Raw genomic sequence first — 22,047 nt, 5'->3', positions numbered from 1 at the left:
TTTATCATAATTAAAATATGTGCAAATGATATGAACCTATACTCTAATGATAGAATTTTTTTTAACACAATTCTAATTATATTATTTAAACGTAGTACATTTACCACACCTATATTATTTTTCAATGTGGGACATATAAAATCTATATGTAGAAAATATAATGATATAAACTTTTAAGAGCTCTCCAAGACAATACTTAAGAGACTCAAAAGATTTTGGGTGGATACATAAGTTCCAAATATGCCTCCTATTTATAATCATAGGATCACATCACCTTATATTAATCTTTCGATATGGGACAATTCTACTATATATATGTAGTATATTAACCACACCTACTTATTTTTCAATGTGGGACAAAACATACTAAAAAGTACACAATTTTATATATTAAGAAGTACATCATCTTTAATATGTGCAAATAATATGAAATCTATACTCTAATGATAGCATTTTTGACCACAAAGCTAATTTTATTATTTTCATAATTTTTTTAACGATATTTTTTTGCAAAATGAAATGTAAAAGTTTGATATAAAAATTGGAAATATCACTTGAATATAATTTAGGAAATATACATATTATAATAATTAAAAGATTTTCCACTTTATTTTTTACATCAAAAATTATATTTTTTACATCAAAAATTATACTTTCCTAAATTGATTTTTGATGATGTGGACGCTCTCAGATCGCTCGAAAAAACTCTCTTTTATATATATATATATAGATTTCTTCAATATTATTCATCCATTCCTTAACGCAATTTGTTTGTCTCCATGATCAAGATCAATGCTTCATTACTCTATATACTTCAGTCTCCATGCTCCCTTGATTTCTTAGAATTCTTTGTTAAATTGACAAATCCTTTTAAGTTAATCTGCCACATACTGGTTATGGCACATGATCTTTCCATTATAGTACTTATAAAGCCTTCTTTCTCCATGACGCATTTCTTGTCACTTATTTTGTTGAGGCTCGTTATCTATTTGATAGAGTACTTTCTCTATATCAATTTCGAATCTCTTGTCTTCACTTTCCGACGCACTTCTCGTCACCAAGTTGTTGATGCACAGTGTCACTAACTTTCATTTGTAGCACCTCTTCAAAAACTGATTTTGGATGAGCCCTTCTCTCCGCCACTCCATGGTGCACTTCTCACCCTTTACTTGGGAAACACTTCTCTTCACCAAAACTTTGTAGAGCCTTTTGTTTTTCTCTACCAATCTTGATAGAGTACTTCTCTCTAGCTCTCAATGGCGCTATTCTCACCATTTTTTTTCATTTCTCTCATGGACACTTCTCTCACCATTTTGTTTTTCTGTATTTTTTTTTTTTTTTTTTTTTTTTTTTTTTTACTTGTGTCGCCCCATTTCCCAATCAAACCTGGCTACTTGAGTGGAGGTGACAATAATGTCTACCTTCTCGACTCAAGAAGCTCTGATTCGTTTCTTGTAATAACTAATAACGACACACAATAAAACAAGCTCCCTAATTGGCCTAGTGGGATTATCAGGTTCAACATCTCCTGATACTTGATTCAGCTAGGAAAACAAGGTATGAAACAAAGGTTAAGTCGATAAACACCAAGCTTTAGTAATGTCTAATCTATTTTTCACCACACTATGAATGAACTTGTATATGATATATAACTTCTATTAAGTTGCTCATTCGATTGTGTTTAGTAGATTTTGAAGCTTACTTATTCCTACGTTGATGTGATAAAATGCTCTATTTTCCTGACAGACCCGGAGCACCTTGTTGAACAACATAAATTAAATACTGTATATGTTAGTAATCTGCTATATCATATGTATAATAGATTAATAGCTAGGGAATGTTTACAAATGATTAATACTTCAATTCTTTATTTTGCTTTTTTTTTTGAAAATAAAAAAGAGCGATACCTTTTCTTAGCCATAATATCTTCTACTTCCCTAAGATGTTATCGACCTTGTATATTTCACTGGTCGAAATATGCATATTTTAGCATTTCTTAGAAAGTGTCAAGATGTTAAGATCAATAGATCATTTATATTTCCTTAAAAGAAGTTTCCGTTAACAATTTCAGCAATTCCATTAGCCCCCAACTTTCTAGAGCTCTCAACTTCTTTGTTTTACCTAATTTTTTTTGCTTTTCTGTTGATGACCAAAAGTAGCTAAAGTTTCTGTTCAATCCAATAACCTTTCTACTAACATGGTGACTACCAGATCTTGTTGTTCAACGACTTTCGGTAGCCCAAGGGCTTAAATATTGCTACAAAATGTCTATGATTGGCCAGATGTTGCACAATAATTCCAAAGTATCATTCAATGAACAATACTCTTTAACTTTTATTCAAACTTGTAAGATAAGGTACTTTCTTTAAATCCAGCAGTTTTTGGCACGTTATTAAATCAAGGCCACGACACCAAAACGCTACCGTTTGCAAATATTCTTAGATCACCATGACTGCATTTATTGCAATTTGACCTAGTCAGCTACGTTGATGAGTAACTAAAACCGAGAACTAATACTAAAATAAAATTGGTGAAGCTTTTGTGAATTTTTATAAATAAATTGGTTCTGGGATGATGATCTCTCTTTTTCTTTGTTCAAAAGGGAATGTGCGTTCTGTTATGAAGGTTAAGAAGCTTCAGGATTAGTTCCAGTTACATCAGGTTGGCATATATTCTCGCTAATTTAAACATTTATTTTTATGATGTTACAAGTACTATAAAAAAGCCAAATTGTTGCTTATATTCTTGCTGGTATTGGCAAGTTATATCAAGAGTGTTCGTTTGAAGCATTCAGGATCATGAAAGTCATAGACTCATAGGTGAATCATTATGGTTAAGTTGGATGATTTCTGCAAACCAGTTTCTAGTGGGTTTGGATTTAAGGAATTGCTCTGTTGGAACTGTGCTTTGGTGTTGTCATTCCTTCTCGAATACTAATTTTGGGTTTGAGACTATAGAATGCATGTTCTTGTGGCTGCTTGTCATGGATTGATCACATTTAGTTCATTGACATTTTAGAATCATATCATTTCATGTTCTAGAATCTAGAGTATGTAGGTCCGTCCTCTAGCACTCTGTCAGATTAATTCAGCTGAGATTTTATTAAAAAAGGTTCCGATCAGGTCACCTGAGTGTGGTCACTATAACTACTATTCAACTCGAGATTATTTTAGAACACTAGTATTTCACTTTATTTTATTCAGATTACATCTATTTTAGTGGGAGGGGAGCCTTGGCGCACCGGTTAAGGCGCCTCTTGCCAAAATAGCATAGGAAGGCTTGCCCCTATTACACCTTATGGTGGGACCCCTCCCAGGATGTACTCCCGCTCACACGTGGCAAAAGGTTATTTATGTTCGGATTTTGAATGAGCCTTAGGTTTGATTTTGGTTGATTCTGTAGAGCCGTAGAGGTTCATTTGGTCATTCATCTCAATCGAGTTTGTAGCATCAGTGAGATTGGAGTTTTACCATTATTGAGTTGGTCAACTTTGCGAGAATAACTATTTACCTTCTCTTTTCTACCTTCTCCTTTCACAACCAATTAAAATATCATATATTTTGCTCCCTCCACTTGCCGTCCGACTCCACACGATATATAGTAATTTAATCGGTTGTGAGAGGAGAAAGGAGAAGGCTGGAGAGAAGGTTGAAAGGAGAAGGTGGATAGAAGCTCTCCAATTTTGTAAGTAGTTTGTGTTAAATCAATAATTAATTATCTAACTTATACGAGTATAATGTTTATGAGAAAATGGTTTTGTAAGTTTTTCGTTCAAATTCTTTCATAGTAGAATAAGTTCAATTACATTAACGTATAAGTTTTCCTCATATACATAGTCAGTTAATTTAACTTCGAAGTGTTTAAAGTTGTATCGAGTTTGTGTTGCAATTTCGGTTACTCATTTTGAATTGTTGGCCATATATAACTTCAAATGCTTCAAGTTGGTTTTCCAGTCTCGATTTGGTTTTCTTATACATTTACCCTAATTCCTAGCCAATTCTCATTATTTACTTTGGATTTCTTTTTCAGTCAAATGTTTCAAGTTGGTTTTTCAGTCATGATTTGGTTTTCTTATACATTTACCCTAATTTCTCTCCGTCTCGGTCAATTGTTTACCTATTCCACTTGGATTGTTTCAGTCAATTGTTTGCGTTTTCTACTTTAGGAATGTCTTTGATGGATAACTTGATTCTTCATCATCAATTTGGTCAACTTATCATCCAATAATTGGTCGACTCCTTTTTCCTTGATATTTTACCGTTCAAAACCAAAGGTAAACAAATGTCCGGGATATAGGGTTTAACTTTTTGCTTGTTTTTGAACTGTAAAATACATTTCGATGTGACTTTATAGACCCCAAATCTTAACCCCTCACTAATACTCATGAGTGGTAGGAAGATGCAAGAAAAAGGAGTGACTTAGCATTGACAAGGAAATCTCAAAAGTTTCTTCAAAACGACGGGGTTTATAGTCAATCAACAAGTACCTAACGTAAACTTAAATTGGATAGTGGAGCCCACTGACACCGGCAAAGTTTCAGTAAAGACACAGGCAGACAATAATTTACATGTACCGTCTCGGGATTAGCACTAATCAATCATTTTTAGTAATTACGTGGAATCTCTTCCGACCATAATTAACAACCTTATATATCAAGCGCGTGGGAATAACTTCTACTCGTAATTCTATTTTGTAAAACAATTTTCGGAAACCGATGGAGGCCGATTAGAGGGGTTAGTATGAGCACTCGCTTCCACTGGCTTATTGAAATTTCAAAGTTTTTAATTCCAACTTTTTTCTAGTATTTCTTGTACCATTATTCGTTCACTTTGTTGAGTTTAAATTCTGATTCGGTCACTGGTTGAAGGTGAATGGTAGCATGGTGTCAGTTTGGTAGGCTGTTGTAATGGTAACGTTGTGGCATGAATGCATGATGGTGTCATATGGTGGTTGGGCACGGTGGTGATCAGTGTTTTAGAGGGTTTGACGGGTGATGCTGAATGGTGGTCGAAAGATAGGGTTGCTCGTTCATTACAGGTGACGAGTGTTACGAATTTACAGACATGGAATTTTTTTATTGTTGATATATCACATTGTTCAAAGAGTCAGATAATCTTAATAACTACTCCCTCCGTTCCAGTGAGATGTTTACACTTCCTTTATTTTGTGATGAGAAAATAAAGGAAGTGTAAACATATTACTGAAATAGAGAGAGTATTATTTTTCTTATAAACGTATTTTTATATCACGTCGAGTTGTAATATTATTTTATAAAGAGATGTGACCGTGTGGGTTAGGATAACATATCAAAACGTGAGTGATGCAACTTTATTAGGCAGGGAGAGGTCAACCTCGGCGGCTTAGAGTTTCAATATCATGGGCCATGGGGTGGCACCATCGACTGTGTCACTACAAGAGTAAAAGCTATAACGGACAAGGTTTTTATTGCAAACAATGTATGTGTCACGGAAATGTTATTTGATTTCCTCTCCTTTTTGAGGTGGCATTTGCCCAAAAGATTGTTAGTTAAAGAGTATTGACATTAATCAATCATTAAATCATTTTGCATGTAAATCACCTTTTTCTTTTTCTAGATTTTCAATTTTGCCAATTTAAATGAAATTATTAGACTATAGCACAACTAGCATTTGAAAATTAATGAGTTTAGCAACTATTTAAATTGTTTTGATTTATAGGAGAGTTGCATTTTACCTAATATAAATGATTGCAATGTATGTTGGAATTTAGATCATAAATGGAGTTATAGTTGATAAGAGGTCTCACCTAATATTGTACTGTCATCACGACTCATTTGACACACAAAAAACGAATCCCCTCCTATGTTAAGTGTGTTTTGTGGTGGTGTTAAGTAAAGCGGCATTGGCAATATATAATTTCTAAAGTGCTTTATATTAGAGGAAAATTGTAGAGATTGAACTATATTAGGCCGTAAGCCTGTAATAAAGGGATGGAATTAACAAATTTGAGCAGTGTATATATCTTTGGTTACTTTGGAATTTTTAACTCCCAACATCACGCGTTTTTATTTAGTTAAATTATTAAACTAACTAGAGCTACTCTTATAAATTAATTCATTACCAGACAAAATACCAACAATCATATCTTTGCTGAGATTGAATTATTTACACTTTGAAAGCCATACACGAACTAATGTCGGAATAAATTAAATATGAAAAAAGAATCACAAAAAGCCTAAAACTAAAGTAGGATTAATTAACAACGAAGAACCACCGTTAAACTAATGTAGTGGTCTATGTAAAACGGTTTTATATACTAATATAAGTTATCTATTAAAAACATTTATAATACATACCTCTCACATAGATATGTGAAATTAACAGGACAATTTATGAGAGGATATTTAGGTGAAATGTAGGGTACTCTTAACACTAATTTAGCGTAAAATCGTCAATACATTAATTAATGGTAGAGATTAATGTTAAAGAGAGTGTGTGATAATTAAACCGAAAAAATTCAACATATCTATAGTAGATTTATTATGCATGAAGGAGTACTCGTGTACAGGAAAAATGACACCCCATGCCGCATATCAGCATCATTATTGCCTTATTGGTGTTTTACATGTTCACCACTTGAATTTTATTTAATCTAATTAAAACGACAGGACATTACACTAATAAGGCACTTATAATTCTAATATTGTTAATTATTGATTGATTAATTGTAGTCAATAGACTTTATTATCTTCATCAGATTTTGTATATTCTCATCAATATAATAATGAAAAAAGTGACAATTGGATAACAGAGACATTACCGAGAGTAACTCTCCTTGAGAAACCGTCTCACATTATCTATAATGTGAGACATCGCATAACACATAGAAGACTAACAAAAACAAAAAAAGTAATATTTTGGGAAGAAACTTTAAACTTCTACTCGATATATATTGAGTGTGCATAAGCATAACTACTACTCTGTAAAACAAATCCACAAATTTGTAAGTGTGTAATTCTAGTAAAGAATACTATTTCCATGTTTTAAATAATAAAAAGTAATATCGTTATTAACTCATCCGTTACCTAGAACATAACTAACATTTGACACAAATTCTTATTTCAGACTGCTCTATCCGTCTAAAATGGTCAGACGGATACCATTTTCTCTCACAAAAAACTTAGGGCGTGAGTGGAAAAACACATAGGGGTGTCCCACCACCCATGTGCTTTTCATTTGTGAGAGGTCTTATTGCGGTCTAAAATAAGGCAGTCTTAAGCAAGACGGACTGAACATTTGAAGGGAAAACAAAAACCGACCATTGTGCATATACTCCATTACTCCTTAAAACTTAAAAGAAAGGAAAATCAAATGAGACGGCAATGAGACCTATATAAAGATATTTGAGAAAATTGTATTGAGACTCGGTATCACCTGGTATTGAGAAAATGGTATTGAGACTCGATATCACCTGTATTGAGAAGATGGTATTAAAACTCGACATAATGTGTACCGTTCGGAGATAGTACGTAGTACATAATAAAGATAAACATATACTGTACACTACCGTCAATGTGAACACTAACAGCAGACACCATCTATAAGGCCATAGTTTGTTTTATCTTAAAAATTGAGTTGTTGAAAAATAACACCCTTTTCCATCTCCTTTCCTACTTGCTCCCATAACTTCCCTCCATTATTATTATTACATAACATTCCCTAACTACCTTTGCCAAAACACCAGCACACCCACCATGCCACCATACCAACTCCCCTGCCTCTGCCTCCTCCTCCTCCTTTACGTCACCGCTTCGGCCGGTGACGACCTTTCAACCCTCCTCACTCTCAAATCCTCCTTACAACACTCCAACCCAAAACTCTTCTCTTCATGGCTTCCTACAAAACCTACTTGCTCTTTCCCTGGAATTACCTGTAATGATTCCGGTAACGTTACCGGAATTGACCTTTCTAATAAGGGATTGTCTGGTACTCTTCCTTTTGAATCCATATGCTCCATTTCTTCCTTACAGAAACTCGCTTTCGGGTTCAATTCTCTGTCTGGGAGTATCAAGGATGATATTTCTAACTGTACCAAACTTGAGTACTTGGACTTGGGTAATAACCAGTTTTCCGGACCGTTTCCGGATATTTCATCCTTAAACCAGTTGACGTACTTACATTTGAACTTAAGTGGGATTACTGGTGTGTTTCCTTGGAAATCCTTATCCAACATGTCTGGTCTTATCCAACTAAGCGTTGGCGATAATTCCTTAGACAAAACGGTTTTCCCTAAGGAAGTTACCAAGTTAACGAGTTTGAACTGGTTGTACATATCAAACTGCAGTATCTCTGGCGAAATTCCGCCAGAGATTGGCAATTTGACAGAGTTGATTAATCTTGAGTTAGCTGATAATTACTTGACTGGTTCAATCCCACAAGAAATTTCCAAGCTCAAAAAGCTATGGCAGCTCGAACTTTACGACAACGATCTTACAGGAAAATTCCCTGTTGGGTTCGGGAATTTGTCTAGTTTACAGCGTTTTGATGCTTCACATAACAACTTAGAAGGCGATTTGTCGGAATTGAGGTGGCTAAACAACCTTGTTTGGCTACAACTCTTTGAAAATAACTTTTCCGGCGAAATTCCTGCAGAGTTTGGGGAGTTTAAGAGCTTGGTTAACTTATCTCTGTACAGTAATAAACTCATTGGCAGAATTCCCCCGCAATTGGGCTCATGGGCCGAGTTTAATTTCATCGATGTTTCGACAAATTTCCTCTCCGGCCCAATCCCTCCTGATATGTGCAAGAGAGGTACTACGAAGAAGCTGCTAATCCTGCAGAACAATTTTTCTGGTGAAATTCCTGCCAGTTATGCTAACTGTACAACATTGACTAGGTTTCGAGTTAGCGAAAACAATCTCACTGGTGAAGTGCCTGCAGGAATTTGGGGTCTTCCCAATCTTAATATTATTGATATTGCGGATAATAAGCTTCATGGGTCAATCTCTTCTCATATTTCTAAGGCCAAAAATTTAGGACAGATTTTTGGAGGGAACAATATGTTGTCCGGGAATTTGCCAGCAGAAATCGGAGGTGCTACGTCGTTGGTTTTGGTCGATTTCAGCGATAATCGACTCACTGGCAAAATCCCGGACAGTATTGCTGAACTCAAGAAGTTGAACAGCTTGCATTTGGAGAATAATCGGTTTTCTGGTAATATTCCTGCTTCACTTGGGGAATGCCCACATCTAAGTGATATTAATTTGGCTTACAATTCATTTTCCGGTCAAATTCCCGTATCAGTAGGTTCATTACCCGTGTTAAATTCGTTGAATTTAACGCGCAATGAGTTGTCAGGTCCAATTCCGAGTACTCTGTCGTCATCTACGCTTAGTATTCTTGATTTGTCGTACAATGAGTTGTCGGGTCCTATACCGAATTCCCTATCAACTGATGCGTATAATGGAAGTTTTGCTGGTAATAACGGCCTTTGTAGCTCGGATATCAAGCATTTTACCCCGTGTTCATCGAGCTCTCGAGAGTATCACACGTTTGTGATATGTTTGGTTGTTGGGTTAGTGGTCATTGTTTCTTTGAGCACTTGTTATGTGTACTTGAAATTGATGGTAGTACGAAAAGAGAACGAGGATCGATCCTTGTCCTTGAAGGATGATTATTCTTGGGATATGAAGTCCTACCATGTGGTCACTTTCTCTGAAGAACAAATTCTCGATTCCATAAAACCCGAAAATTTGATAGGGAAAGGTGGGAGTGGTACTGTTTACAAGGTGTCCCTCAAAGATGGAAAAGAGTTGGCTGTTAAACATATATGGACTTTCGACCCTGCTGGGGGCCGAAAAAAGAGTCGGTTGAGCACTCCAATGCTCGACAAGAAAGGCGGTAGGAGTAGGAAGTCGAAAGAGTTTGATATGGAAGTCGAAACATTGAGTTCAATTAGGCATATCAATGTTGTTAAGCTATACTGTAGCATAACAAGTGAAGACTCGAGTTTGTTGGTTTACGACTACTTCCCTAATGGTAGTTTGTGGGATAGGTTGCACAAAAATAAGAAACTCGGTTTGGATTGGCAAACTCGGTATGAGATTGCGTTAGGCGCTTCAAGAGGACTTGAGTACCTTCATCATGGATACGAGAGGCCTGTAATTCATCGCGATGTCAAGTCTAGCAATATTTTGTTAGATGAGTTTTTGAAGCCTAGAATTGCTGATTTTGGGCTTGCTAAGATTGTTCAACCTGATCTTGGTCATGACTCGACTCATGTGATTGCTGGAACCCACGGCTACATCGCCCCAGGTAAAACCGTCATATATACTCCTATCGTATTTAATTTAACTACTCATTAGAACTTTAGAGGATTAATTATTTTGGAAACTTTTATGGCAGAGTACGGATATACATACAAGGTGGACGAGAAAAGCGATGTGTATAGCTTTGGAGTTGTTCTGATGGAGTTGGTGACAGGGAAAAAGCCAATTGACCCGGAATTTGGAGATAACAAGGACATTGTTAGCTGGGTGTCAAGCAAGTTAAAGAACCAAGAAAGTGTGTTTAGCACAATCGACTCAAACATAGCGCAACCTCTGAGAGAAGAGGCCATTAAGGTTCTTAAGATCGCAATCCTCTGTACTGCCAAACTTCCAGAGCTGAGGCCAACAATGCGACGTGTGGTTCAGATGCTCGAGGAGGCTGAACCATGTAAGCTCATAAGCATTATCATTACCAAAGACTGTACAAAGAAGTTGGAGCAGGGTAAAGAGCAAAAGTAATAAACTGTAATGCGGCAAATAAAGCGCTAACAGGTACACTGAAGTTCAGTATCACCGTATTCACAGAGAATATTACTCCGTATTATACTAATATGATATTCTATAATTCGGATATATATTCAGTTTAATATCATCGGGTGATACAAAGTCGTGTTTCATATCGGAGATGATAGAAGAGAGACAGGAGACGGAATCAATGTAGGTGTAGACTGTAGTGCTCATCGATGCAAGGATGCTTAGCGCGTTACGTCAGGTGTAACATATTCTGTATATCTATTGAAAGTAGAGAGTGTTGGAAGGTATCACTGTTGTGAACCAAGTAACTGCAGAATAATTCTTGTACTATGAGTAATTATTATCAGTCATGTAAAATTAATTATAAGGAATAGGAATCCCAGCCTGCTTTCTTTCTTTCATTGCCTCCCTACTTTTTCTGCTTCAGGAGTTCATGTGTTGCTGTCAAATTCCAATATCATATCTTCAAGGATTGTATATGCTTTTATTTTAATGGGAACTGATAAACATCTCAACTATTATTTATTGATACGGACTAGAATATATATTAAATCCCCCAATCCTAATTATTGTACTGTCATTGCGACTCATTTGACATTAAAAAAACCGACACCATATTTCACAAGAATTGCATTTTGTATAACTTTACAAGATTTGGACGAGACTTGTATTTTGCATATCAATATTTTGAGATGCAAAACTGTCATGGAAAAGAGAGCAATCGTCATAGGAAGGGATGTAAGTATAGATCCCTTAAATACAAACATGAATGTGATTGGGTGAGAAGCCCCACAAAGATCACAAAATGTATACGAGAGGCATGTGAAAGCAAAAGTCCAGCAACCATGTGCAGTAAAAAAGTATGCGTGTCGATGTGTGTGACTATGTGTACCATCAACATTTAGCGTCATCTACAAGAATTGGTCGTAGTAGGGTTGGCAATCGACAAATCGAAACCAAATTTGTATCAGGGAATAAGTGGAGCCGATCTACTGTATATAAGCTCATATTCAAATTACTATCGAAACACCGAACCAAATTCATTATCAATCCACTCTACTTGAACACGATCATTTTATTTTTATTTTAAAAAAAAAATAGGCTTTACTATTAAACTTGGAATTTCAGTTTACGCATATAGATTGGTAGAATGAATCAAAACCCTAAGTACAGGAAATTATTGATGGTGCAACGTATCATTATATATTTTCAGTAATTTAAAATTTAAATTATAGCCTTTTATCAATAACACAACATAATTAAATAAAATAAATACACCCCAAATTAATTAATTTCTAAGGACAAAAAGATTCACTGTTCATAATGCGTCCCCGGAGGGACAAAATTTGAACCATTAAAGTAGGTACATGAATGCAGTTTTGATTGGTTGACTAAATTTAGTATTGTGTTTGACTTGTCAATGATGAAGACATGATATATATCTGCCCACCCCTTCGTTCACAAAAACAAAAATGAGTAATCTCCATCTCGCTTAATTGCTGTCCTTTAATTTTCGTATAAAGATAAAAAAAGTGAAGGAGACCAATTACTAAATGATAAGTGGACTAAATTGGGTATGAATGATCAAATTGCTCATCGAGTTCATTCTCATAATAGAAATGACAACAATTGACTGAGACACCCAAAAATGAAATAAGACAACAAATGATCGAGATATAAGGAGTAATGAAGTAGGATAATAATTAACAACATTTCGTTCTAAATGAGTAATTCAGGATTATTAAAAAAAAATATTTAAGAGAGATAATCTTTGTAAATTATTGATAAATAAGTCTCGTATATTTTTTAAATATTTTTATAGTTGATTATGGATAAGAGTAACGACTCTTTATTTGATTCACGATTTTTAAATAATATACATTTTACCGTTAACCATGCTCATTTTATTAGTAAACATCTTTATACTTGACGCATCTATTTCCTTCTAACAATTTTTATTTAGATTGTAAAATAGTCTCATAAAATATTTGCCATGAACGAACTCTATTGAAACCTACTTAGTGAATAGTGATACTCCATATGTTAGGCTTTCATCTAGTCCTACATACATGTTGTTAAATCATGTGTAAAATCATGCATACGGGCTTGGGATGCACCCAAATGAATGAACGAGAGATGGACCACTTAACAACACAATGAAGGTTCCATCCTAAAACCAATTGGCTATAGGAGGAGTAACCCCCTTGGTTATAAAGTGGTACAATATTTCTTTTTTGTTCATTGTGCGACACTCACATGTAAATTAATATGAGATTCTTCACACCTGCCGAGCTAAACAATTTGCCAAACTCATCCAACTTGCATAAAAGAACTTATCTCCAAGGAATTAGAGGTTTCATCGAACTTTTAACTTCTTAATTAGCCAAACGACTCCTTAATCTTCCGATTTGAAGTATAGGCATTATCTTAGAAAGTGTTGATTGCATATTTGAGTAACATTTGGGTGCCATACACAACTTGAGGTAGTTTTACTTTGAGTGGCTCCATAGACCACTATGATATCCTCAACTTTGATCGATCGAAATTGTTGAAGAGCCCACATTAATTTGCACCAAAAATAGTGCCTAGTGCACTCAAACCTATCCCAAATCAGATCGTTTAAAAGTTGATTTACGAATGTGCTATGCTAAATAGTACTAGTGCCTTAAAATGATGCAATAAAGGTCTTTTACAAGTCACCCTGATCTGATAGGGAGCACTTATTTGGAAATGAACCTGTTTTTTCTTTACGTCCTATAGGAATGTAGCATGAATTTGGAAAAAGTCAATCATTTATTTTAGAGAGCGAAAATAAAACGTCATATGATTATTTTACGAAAAATTATTTTTTCTGCACAAGTAAATATACATAGACTACATTTTTAAGGGAGAAACTTCATATAGCGGGCTTTTATATTATGGTGGCTTCCACGTGTTACTCAAACTCTAAATGGAGTTCTTTAGCAAGCGTGAAACGGATCTAAAAAGTTTATCCATATGATTAATTAATGTTCATTATCAATTAACCGGGTACACCACTTGTTTTAAATTTGTTTCATGCTTCCTGTCTCAAAAGAATTTATATATCATCTTTGACAATAAAGATAATACTAGCGGGAGCAAAAAATCTAGTCATGGCTCTTGGCATAATAAATCTACAGGTTTGCTATCACGATATTGGGACATATGAAGGAATATAAAATAGGACAGAAAATCCGCTCTCTGATTTAACCTAACTAATTCAACCTTTCAAGCCTTGTTTTTATACATGACTCTAAGCCAACCTAAAAGTGGATAAGAAGAGCAAAGTGTAAGTTATTCGGGATAGGAAGAGACGGATATAGACATATAGTGTGATGAAGTTATAGGGTTATAGGGTACTTTAAACCTAGAATATCACAAAGAGGAATGGAAGGAACTATTTGAAAAAAATGAAAAGGGTGGCGAGGATGGAAAGAGAAGGAAGAAGACTAGTGATTAGACCCAAAGTGAAGTGCTCCATTTCATATGGTCGCACCTTGCAAAATGGATGGCCTTCCTCTTAGTTCTCCACATGCCTTGTTTGTGCCACTTCTATTCTTCTACTATTGCCCTTAGATATCTTCTAATAACATCTGGTATATCATGTCATCAGTATAATAAATAAAAGTATTAATTACAAGTAATTAAGATAAATCGGATGGCGGTATCCAGATGTCAATGTGGTATCGACTCTCGATATCAAGATAAATGAAATAGCGGTATCCAGATGGCAAATTGGAAGGCGTTCCTCTTAGACCCTATTCTTTTGGACTTCTATTTCTTTGAATCAATCGAATCAACTTATAAAACCGAATCGAATCCGAACTTATAAGAGCCGAATCCGAACTTAGAAGAGTGAATCAACTTATAAAATGAGCCGAATCAATCGAATCAACTTATAGAATCGAATCAACTTATAAGAGCTGAACTGAACTTATATGAGCTGAACCAATATATTAATTTTTGTTACAACTACTACAATACATTACAATAAATAATAAATTACATGTTAATTTTTTTTCTAACCATCTATTTCCATGTTATCATCCTCCTCGTCACTTTCATCTTCATCTTCATTTTCACTAACATTATCGAATCCATTGCCTCGCCAAATGTCTTTTACTACTCCGTCCATACCACACCAATGGTAATATTGAGAATCTTGGCACTATTCATGGTCGTAGGGATTTTTGATATTATTCTTAATCTATAAGACAAAATATAGTAATGTGAGATCTTGTTTGATTTATCGTCATGAATGCTATAAAAATATCAAATTTTTATAAATTTTAATAATGTGTAACTAAAGATATTCACGTTGCAAAACGTGTCTCGACAAGTGTGAAAAAGTCAATATTACCATTGGTGTGGTATGGAGGGAGTATATTATTTCGTACCTTGTACATAGCATCCTTACGCTTACACTAACTTGTTAGATGTTAGATATAGAAGAAGATAACAGGTAGTATGTATTTAACTATTTGACTTACACTAATTTGTGTGGATGTAGTTATTGCGTGGGTTTAATTTATTTTTATTTATTTGTTTATTTTTTTTAAGAAAAATGTGTATAGGATAATTTTAATGTTGGATTTTTTTGCATTGATTTTAATGAAAAACGTACTATTTTTTTTCAATTCGTCAATATTAAAAAACGGGTATGAATTTATAGTTAATATAAGTTGTATGAACTTGTCTAAACTGAACTGAACTTATAGAAACTGAACTGAACTTATAAGAACTAAATTGAACTTATAGGAACTGAACCGAACTTAAAGAGACAAATAAAAGTCCAAAAAAACAGGGCCTTAGTCCTCCACATGCCTTGTTTGTGCCACTTCTATTCTTCTACCCATAATTTCTTTTGATGGCGCGATCGAGTTTGGCAATATTGCTCAGTTTTTTCTGACTTAGTTTTATCTCATTTCAGTTAAGATCGGTTGTATTTAGTTTAATTCAGTTCAGTTCAGCTTAGTTCATGCTCATTTCTTCACAAATTAACTTTTATTTTAGCTCAATTTAGTTCAACGACTCACCTCCATTCAATTCAGTTCATTTCAACTCAGTTTAGTTCAGTCAGCTCCTATCAGCCGAAAAGAACAGGGCTTATGTAAAGATAATATATTTGGTTTGTTAAGACGATACTTTACGTAAGAGTGTCAAACGTTTTATGTTCTTAAAGTGATCAGATTAGAAAAATGTAAACTCGAGCAGTCCATAATGTAAAAATAGTTTATCTTTCTTAAAACAGACATATTCAATGTAAAACTAACCGGGACAAACAACGCCCCAGCTGGATAGCGAACACAAGCTTTTTGTTAGTTCCTACAATTTTTTTTTTTTTTTTCATTTATCTTATTTAGCCTACTTTAAAGTTAAGAATGATATATCTGTTTTAAATCACCCTACACTCTAATTATTATTTTGGTTAGTTCTCATAGCAAAGAAAAACTATAAGAGTTAGGGGTCGTTTGGTTACCCACTAAGGCCATGTTCTTTTAGACTGAAATTGTCTGAACTGAACTTAATGAAGCTAGCTGAACTGAACTAAACTAAACTAAACTTAATGGAGCTAAATTGAATTGAACTGAACTAAAGTGAACTGAACTGAACTGAAATAATAATAACAAAATTATACTAATAGTAATAACAATAATACCAATAATAATAATAAATATTATAATAAAAATAATACCAATAATAATAATAAATATTATAATAATATTATCATTAATAATAATAATATATTAATATAATAATATAATAATAATAATAATCTAATAAGATATATAAAAAATAAAATAGTAATATAATAATAAATATAGTAATAATAATAATAATATATTAGTAATATGAATGATAACATTATTAATAATAATATAATATATTAACAATAATAACTAAGAAATATATAATATAATATAATAATAATAGGTCTAATATAATAACTTATTAATATAATAATATTAAATATAATAGTAATAATAAATATGTTATGAATAATATTAATAATAACGAATATATTAATAAAATAATAAATATAATATAATAACTTATTAATATAATAATAATAACAAATATGTGATGAATAATATTAATAATAATGAATATATTAGTAAAATAATAAATATAATATAAAAATAATAATAATAATAGTAATAATCATAATAAATATCAATACTACTAATATTCTCATTAATCATAATATAATAATAAATTAATATATTAAATATAAATATAATAATGTAAACAATACAAATTAATTAATAATAAATATAATAGTAATATAATAAATATAAAGATAATATAATAATAATAACAATAGTAAATAAATTAATACAATAATAATGATATCAATAAGAATATAATATAAGAATAATAATATTAATGTTGAAATAAACTAATCTGAACTAAACTCGAATCGATCTGAATCGAATCAATTGAATGAATGGAATCAACTTAACTTAACTTAGTGAGTTAATCAACTCATTAAATCCAAATTAAGTCCAAAAGAATAAGGCTTAAATAATATAGGATTTTAAATTCATGTGAATTGCAAAAATGTGCATATTGTTTGGTTACCCCAATTAACATGAATTAGAAAGTCCCATGAATTTCAATTCTTTCATAATGGAGGAAGTTGCTTACCTAAGCCCCTAGATAAGTGGAAATGCCTACATGAATTGCACTTCCTTTATGACAACCAAACAATATTTTCTAATTCACATGAATTCTAAAATCATGTGTTTTATGACTTTCTAGGCAATACAAATTTCTACCTGCAACCAATCAACTCCTTAGACGTTTTTTCTATAAATAAAGAAGTAAAATATAAAAAGAAACTTCAGAAAAGTTATATTATTACGAGTAATTGAGAATATATGTATCAAAATTGTTCTCTTCCATGACACCAAATATCATATCTCGTTATCTTATCATTGCGTTATTGTTTTGTTTACTAGTGCTAACCAATCATGTACAGAGTATTCGGCAATCAAATAAAGGTTTGCCAAATCCAAACCTCATATTCTCTAGCATAGAATAGAATCACCTTGGAATCACGTATTCGACATAGTACAAAATGGAATGCAATTCATTTAAAATAAATACATTTTGCAAGAGGATTACTTAACTTCATCCAAAACCATTATTTTTATTTGGTTGCTATTCAATTAAGGGTTAATTCTAGTGCTAACAAATTGGTAATTGGATACAAGTTGATATCAAATTAACGATATTTTAAAAAATTATCGACTAGATCAAGTTATTTTGGAATCATGTCCGATTCAATGCTTAGTCGCTTGATCCAATTAAGTTCATTTTGATCAAGATAGATTTAACTAATTAGCTTGAATTAAAAAAGTTTAGGGTGAACAAGGACGAAGTCTATAATAACACCCTAATTTTAATATATTCGTCACAAAATATTCTTCTTAGATTAATTCATCTCAACAGTTGTGGTGGATTTTGAAACAAAAATAAGAGGGTTAAGATTTAGACACCTACTATCACGTGTGAATACTTATACTAAATCGTCGAGATACAAAACTTCAATAAGGAGTGGTAGAAGATAAGGCTTCCAAATTTCCAATATAGCTAAAGTCCTTCACTAAATAGTGGAGCAAATTCTAATTACAACAACTCTCATTGAAGACGGGTATATTTGTCACAAGCTGAAAACGGGTCAAGTAATATTTAAGTGCGTAGATAAGACAAAAACAGAATATTATTCCTTAGGCATTATGCTTCACATGTCCCAAGAAAACTTATTACTCGTATATTGCAACAAAGTGGCCACTCATTGATGCAAAGAACTTTACATGTCCAATACGTTGAATCCTTGGTTCGCAAAATCACAAGTCAATGTAATCATTAAAATAGGAGGTGATGACCAATGAATTTGGAGCATATAGACCAAAGCTTCAATAACTAAACTTATTACACGGGATGTGTCATGCCCTTCTTAGAGAATGATCGCGATTAAGTGCACTCAATCTTCATAGAAATTATAAAACACAGGCTACATTGTCCGGTGCATGTCCACCTTTCTAAGTAGAACCCCAGAAATCCGAACCAAACTACATGAAAATGGACCCGGTTAAACCTCAAATTGTAACTTAACAACACAATTTGACTTGAGATTACACTAAATCATCAACCCTAAACTGCCTTGGTCCATCCTGACTCCTGAGTAACTCGCCTGATGGGCCGGTGGCTATAATGCTATACCGTGGGCCTTATTGCACGGTAAGCTACAGATCCACATTTCAGAATACTATGGCGTTGGGCTGTTTGTTCAATTGGGCCAACAATCAATATTTTTCGAAATGAAATAGCATGGCCAAAAATTTAGGGTAACAACTAACCAACCAGCCTTTTAAATTTTTTTGGTTACATATAAGTATACGACCAAGTTTTTAGTTAAATTTTCAAATATTTTTCAAATTTAGCTAATGAAATTACTCATTTGTTCATGCTGAAATTTTTCACTCTTCTAACGGGGAATCCTGACTTTATCATTGATCTTAAATCTATGAAAGTGGTAATTAAGCCCCTTAACTTTGTGAAATTAGGCCCCATAAATTTCATTTGGAGCAATCAAGCATCTTTCACCAAAATTGAAATTCAACCCCATTTTTAAAATTTTCACAAGAATTTTAATAAATAATATTTTATATTAGTATTAAATTTTTTATTAAATACTAAAAATTACTAATTGCAACTTTACGAATTTCTACATAATTTATTAATCGTGAAGAACACTTTTACATACATATTTAGTAAATTGTTTATAATTTATATTGCATTCATACATATATAATAAATTGTCTATATACTACGGAGTATAAAATTCAGAAAAAAAATTTATCAATATTTAATATAAATATAAAAGTTCTAAAATTACAAAACAAAATATTTTATACTCCGTATTTGATAAATTGTATTAAAAGTGATTTGGTGAAAATTAAGAAAATGCGGTTGAATTTCACTATTGGTGAAACTTAAGGGGTTTGATTGCTCCAAATGAAACTTATGGAACCTAATTTCACAAAATTAAGGGGCTTAATTACCACTTTTGCGATCATAAAACATTATAAGCTATTAGAACACTAATTATTACGAGTGCATAATTTCCTATCACAATTATTTCTTATAATTAACGTCATTAAAATTTTACTCGATTCAAAATTACCAAATCAATTAAAAATCAAGCCAAACAGATTCGAAAGCGTATATACTCGTATTATTGAATGCATGCAGATTATGTAAAATACAAAGAGTATCTCATACCCAATATTCCAAGAAGAGCACCCCCTATCCTACGTAATATGACCATGGGTGGTGAATGCGGTGATTCTTCTTGAAAACAAAATACACAAATAAAGGATCACGACTCACGAGTTTCAGGATGATGATGAGACCATAACATTAGTACTACTATTACACGCCGTCACTCAATCAGCTTAATTTGTCGGTACACAACGTACACCTTACGTACATAAAATGGTAATATTCGGAAACATTCAAACAACAAACAATTACTCCCTCTATTTTTTTATATATGACTTTCTCACATTTCGAGACATACACTTCTTTTTTCAATATCTCTCAAATTATATGCTTAAATATAGTGATATGTATACTCATATGAAAGAATTTTTCATAAAGAATTTAATGGTATAATTTTTATAATTTTCTACCAAATATATTTTTCTAAATATTAAAGTCAAAGGCTCGCCTCGAAAAAGCAAAACGTCATATATTAAAAAATGGAGGGAGTACTCCGTATATTAGGTCTACTAGCTTATTTCACTTGCAAAATGGGTTATTTTGCTAAGGGTGAATACCGGTCAAAATCAAACTGGCAAAAAAAACCAGATCTAAAAATTTGATGGATCGATTACCGGATTACAACTTTCGGTCTTGAACCGTACCGAATTCAAAATATTTAATTTAGTTTGGTGTAGTCTTAAAACGAAACGGACTTAAGACTATTTTCTTCACTATTTCGTATACGATAATTACGCGTTTTCGGAAATCAAAGTCAAGCTGTAACTTTCATAAATCATCATTAAATAACCGTTACCTTCTACATTGAGTTTTTATACTTTCCAGAAAATATAAAGAGTTTTCAAATTATGAGAAAAAGAATTAATCTCAAATCTCGAATAATCATTTTATAAAGATTTGAGTAAATTATCAAAAACTACCTTTTATATACAACTTTTTAAAATTTACTCCCTTTTAATTTTTTTTTTTAAAAATTACTACCTTTAAACGCACTTTTTTTAAAAATTGCTACCAAACTTCTATTTTTGTGTTTTTGTGACGAAAATGCCCCTAATCTTTCTAATTGGGCAGAATTGGGTCATTTTGTTTGCTTCATATCTGGAGTTTTATATAGACAAAAATTACGTTCTTTATACGGATAGAATCTTGAAGAAGTCTACTTTCCAATGGCGTTGGAATCAATAAGTTTTACCGTGTGAATTTTGCCCAACAAGCCTTCAAAGACGATACGATTTTAAAACGAAATTCCCTGTTTTTTCCAGTTAGTGTCTCTGATATTGAGGAGCCATTTCCATGCTGTTATTTTGATTTAATGTAAACGCCCTTTCACATGGTTGTAGCCCTTTGAGTCTAGTTTCCGAATTGGTAAGGTAGACTTCTGGGTGATTTGTAGTTTGTCGGGAATCGCAATTCTCGTGGAAAGACGCAAATCTGTCATAAAATCGTATCAGTCTTTGAAGGCTTGTTGGGCAAAATTCACACGGTAAAACTTATTGATTCCAACGCCATTGGAAAGTAGACTTCTTCAAGATTCTATCCGTATTAAGAACGTAATTTTTGTCTATGTAAAACTCCAGATATGAAGCAAACAAAATGACCCAATTCTGCCCAATTAGAAAGATTAGGGGCATTTTCGTCACAAAAACACAAAAATAGAAGTTTGGTAGCAATTTTTAAAAAAAGTGCGTTTAAAGGTAGTAATTTTTTAAAAAAAATTTAAAAGGGAGTAAATTTTAAAAAGTTGTATATAAAAGGTAGTTTTTGATAATTTACACTAAAGATTTTTACAATTCAGTGGGTCGAAACAAAAACTGATCAGCAAAAAGTCAAAAATTTAGGTCAACTTGTAAAAATCACTATTAATTGTCAAAAATTCACCTGAAAACATATTTCAGTCCTTTAAACAGTGGAGTTGGAATTAGGTAAAAATCTTAAGTACAAATTAAATAAGAAAT

The 22,047-nt window shown here is 32.8% G+C and overlaps 1 protein-coding gene and 1 long non-coding RNA gene across 2 annotated transcripts; both read left to right on the top strand.

Annotated features, from left to right (window-relative positions):
• Positions 1 to 1,372: 1,372 nt before the first annotated feature.
• LOC141586610 (uncharacterized) lies at positions 1,373 to 3,762 on the top strand. Its single transcript, XR_012519606.1, has 2 exons — positions 1,373 to 1,557; positions 2,603 to 3,762. It is a non-coding gene; the product is annotated as an uncharacterized LOC141586610 (long non-coding RNA).
• Positions 3,763 to 7,509: 3,747 nt separating this feature from the next.
• On the top strand, positions 7,510 to 11,188 carry LOC141586609 (receptor-like protein kinase 7). Its single transcript, XM_074407900.1, has 2 exons — positions 7,510 to 10,292; positions 10,383 to 11,188. The coding sequence occupies exons 1-2, from the start codon at positions 7,733 to 7,735 to the stop codon at positions 10,763 to 10,765; spliced, it is 2,943 nt and encodes a 980-aa protein (XP_074264001.1). The 5' UTR covers positions 7,510 to 7,732; the 3' UTR covers positions 10,766 to 11,188.
• Positions 11,189 to 22,047: the final 10,859 nt, after the last annotated feature.

The sequence above is a fragment of the Silene latifolia genome, chromosome 6, assembly GCF_048544455.1.
Source record: "Silene latifolia isolate original U9 population chromosome 6, ASM4854445v1, whole genome shotgun sequence".
In the NCBI taxonomy this organism is placed as follows: domain Eukaryota; kingdom Viridiplantae; phylum Streptophyta; class Magnoliopsida; order Caryophyllales; family Caryophyllaceae; genus Silene; species Silene latifolia.
The sequence above is the reverse complement of the archived record's forward strand: the minus strand, read 5'-3'. Positions and strand labels throughout refer to the sequence as shown.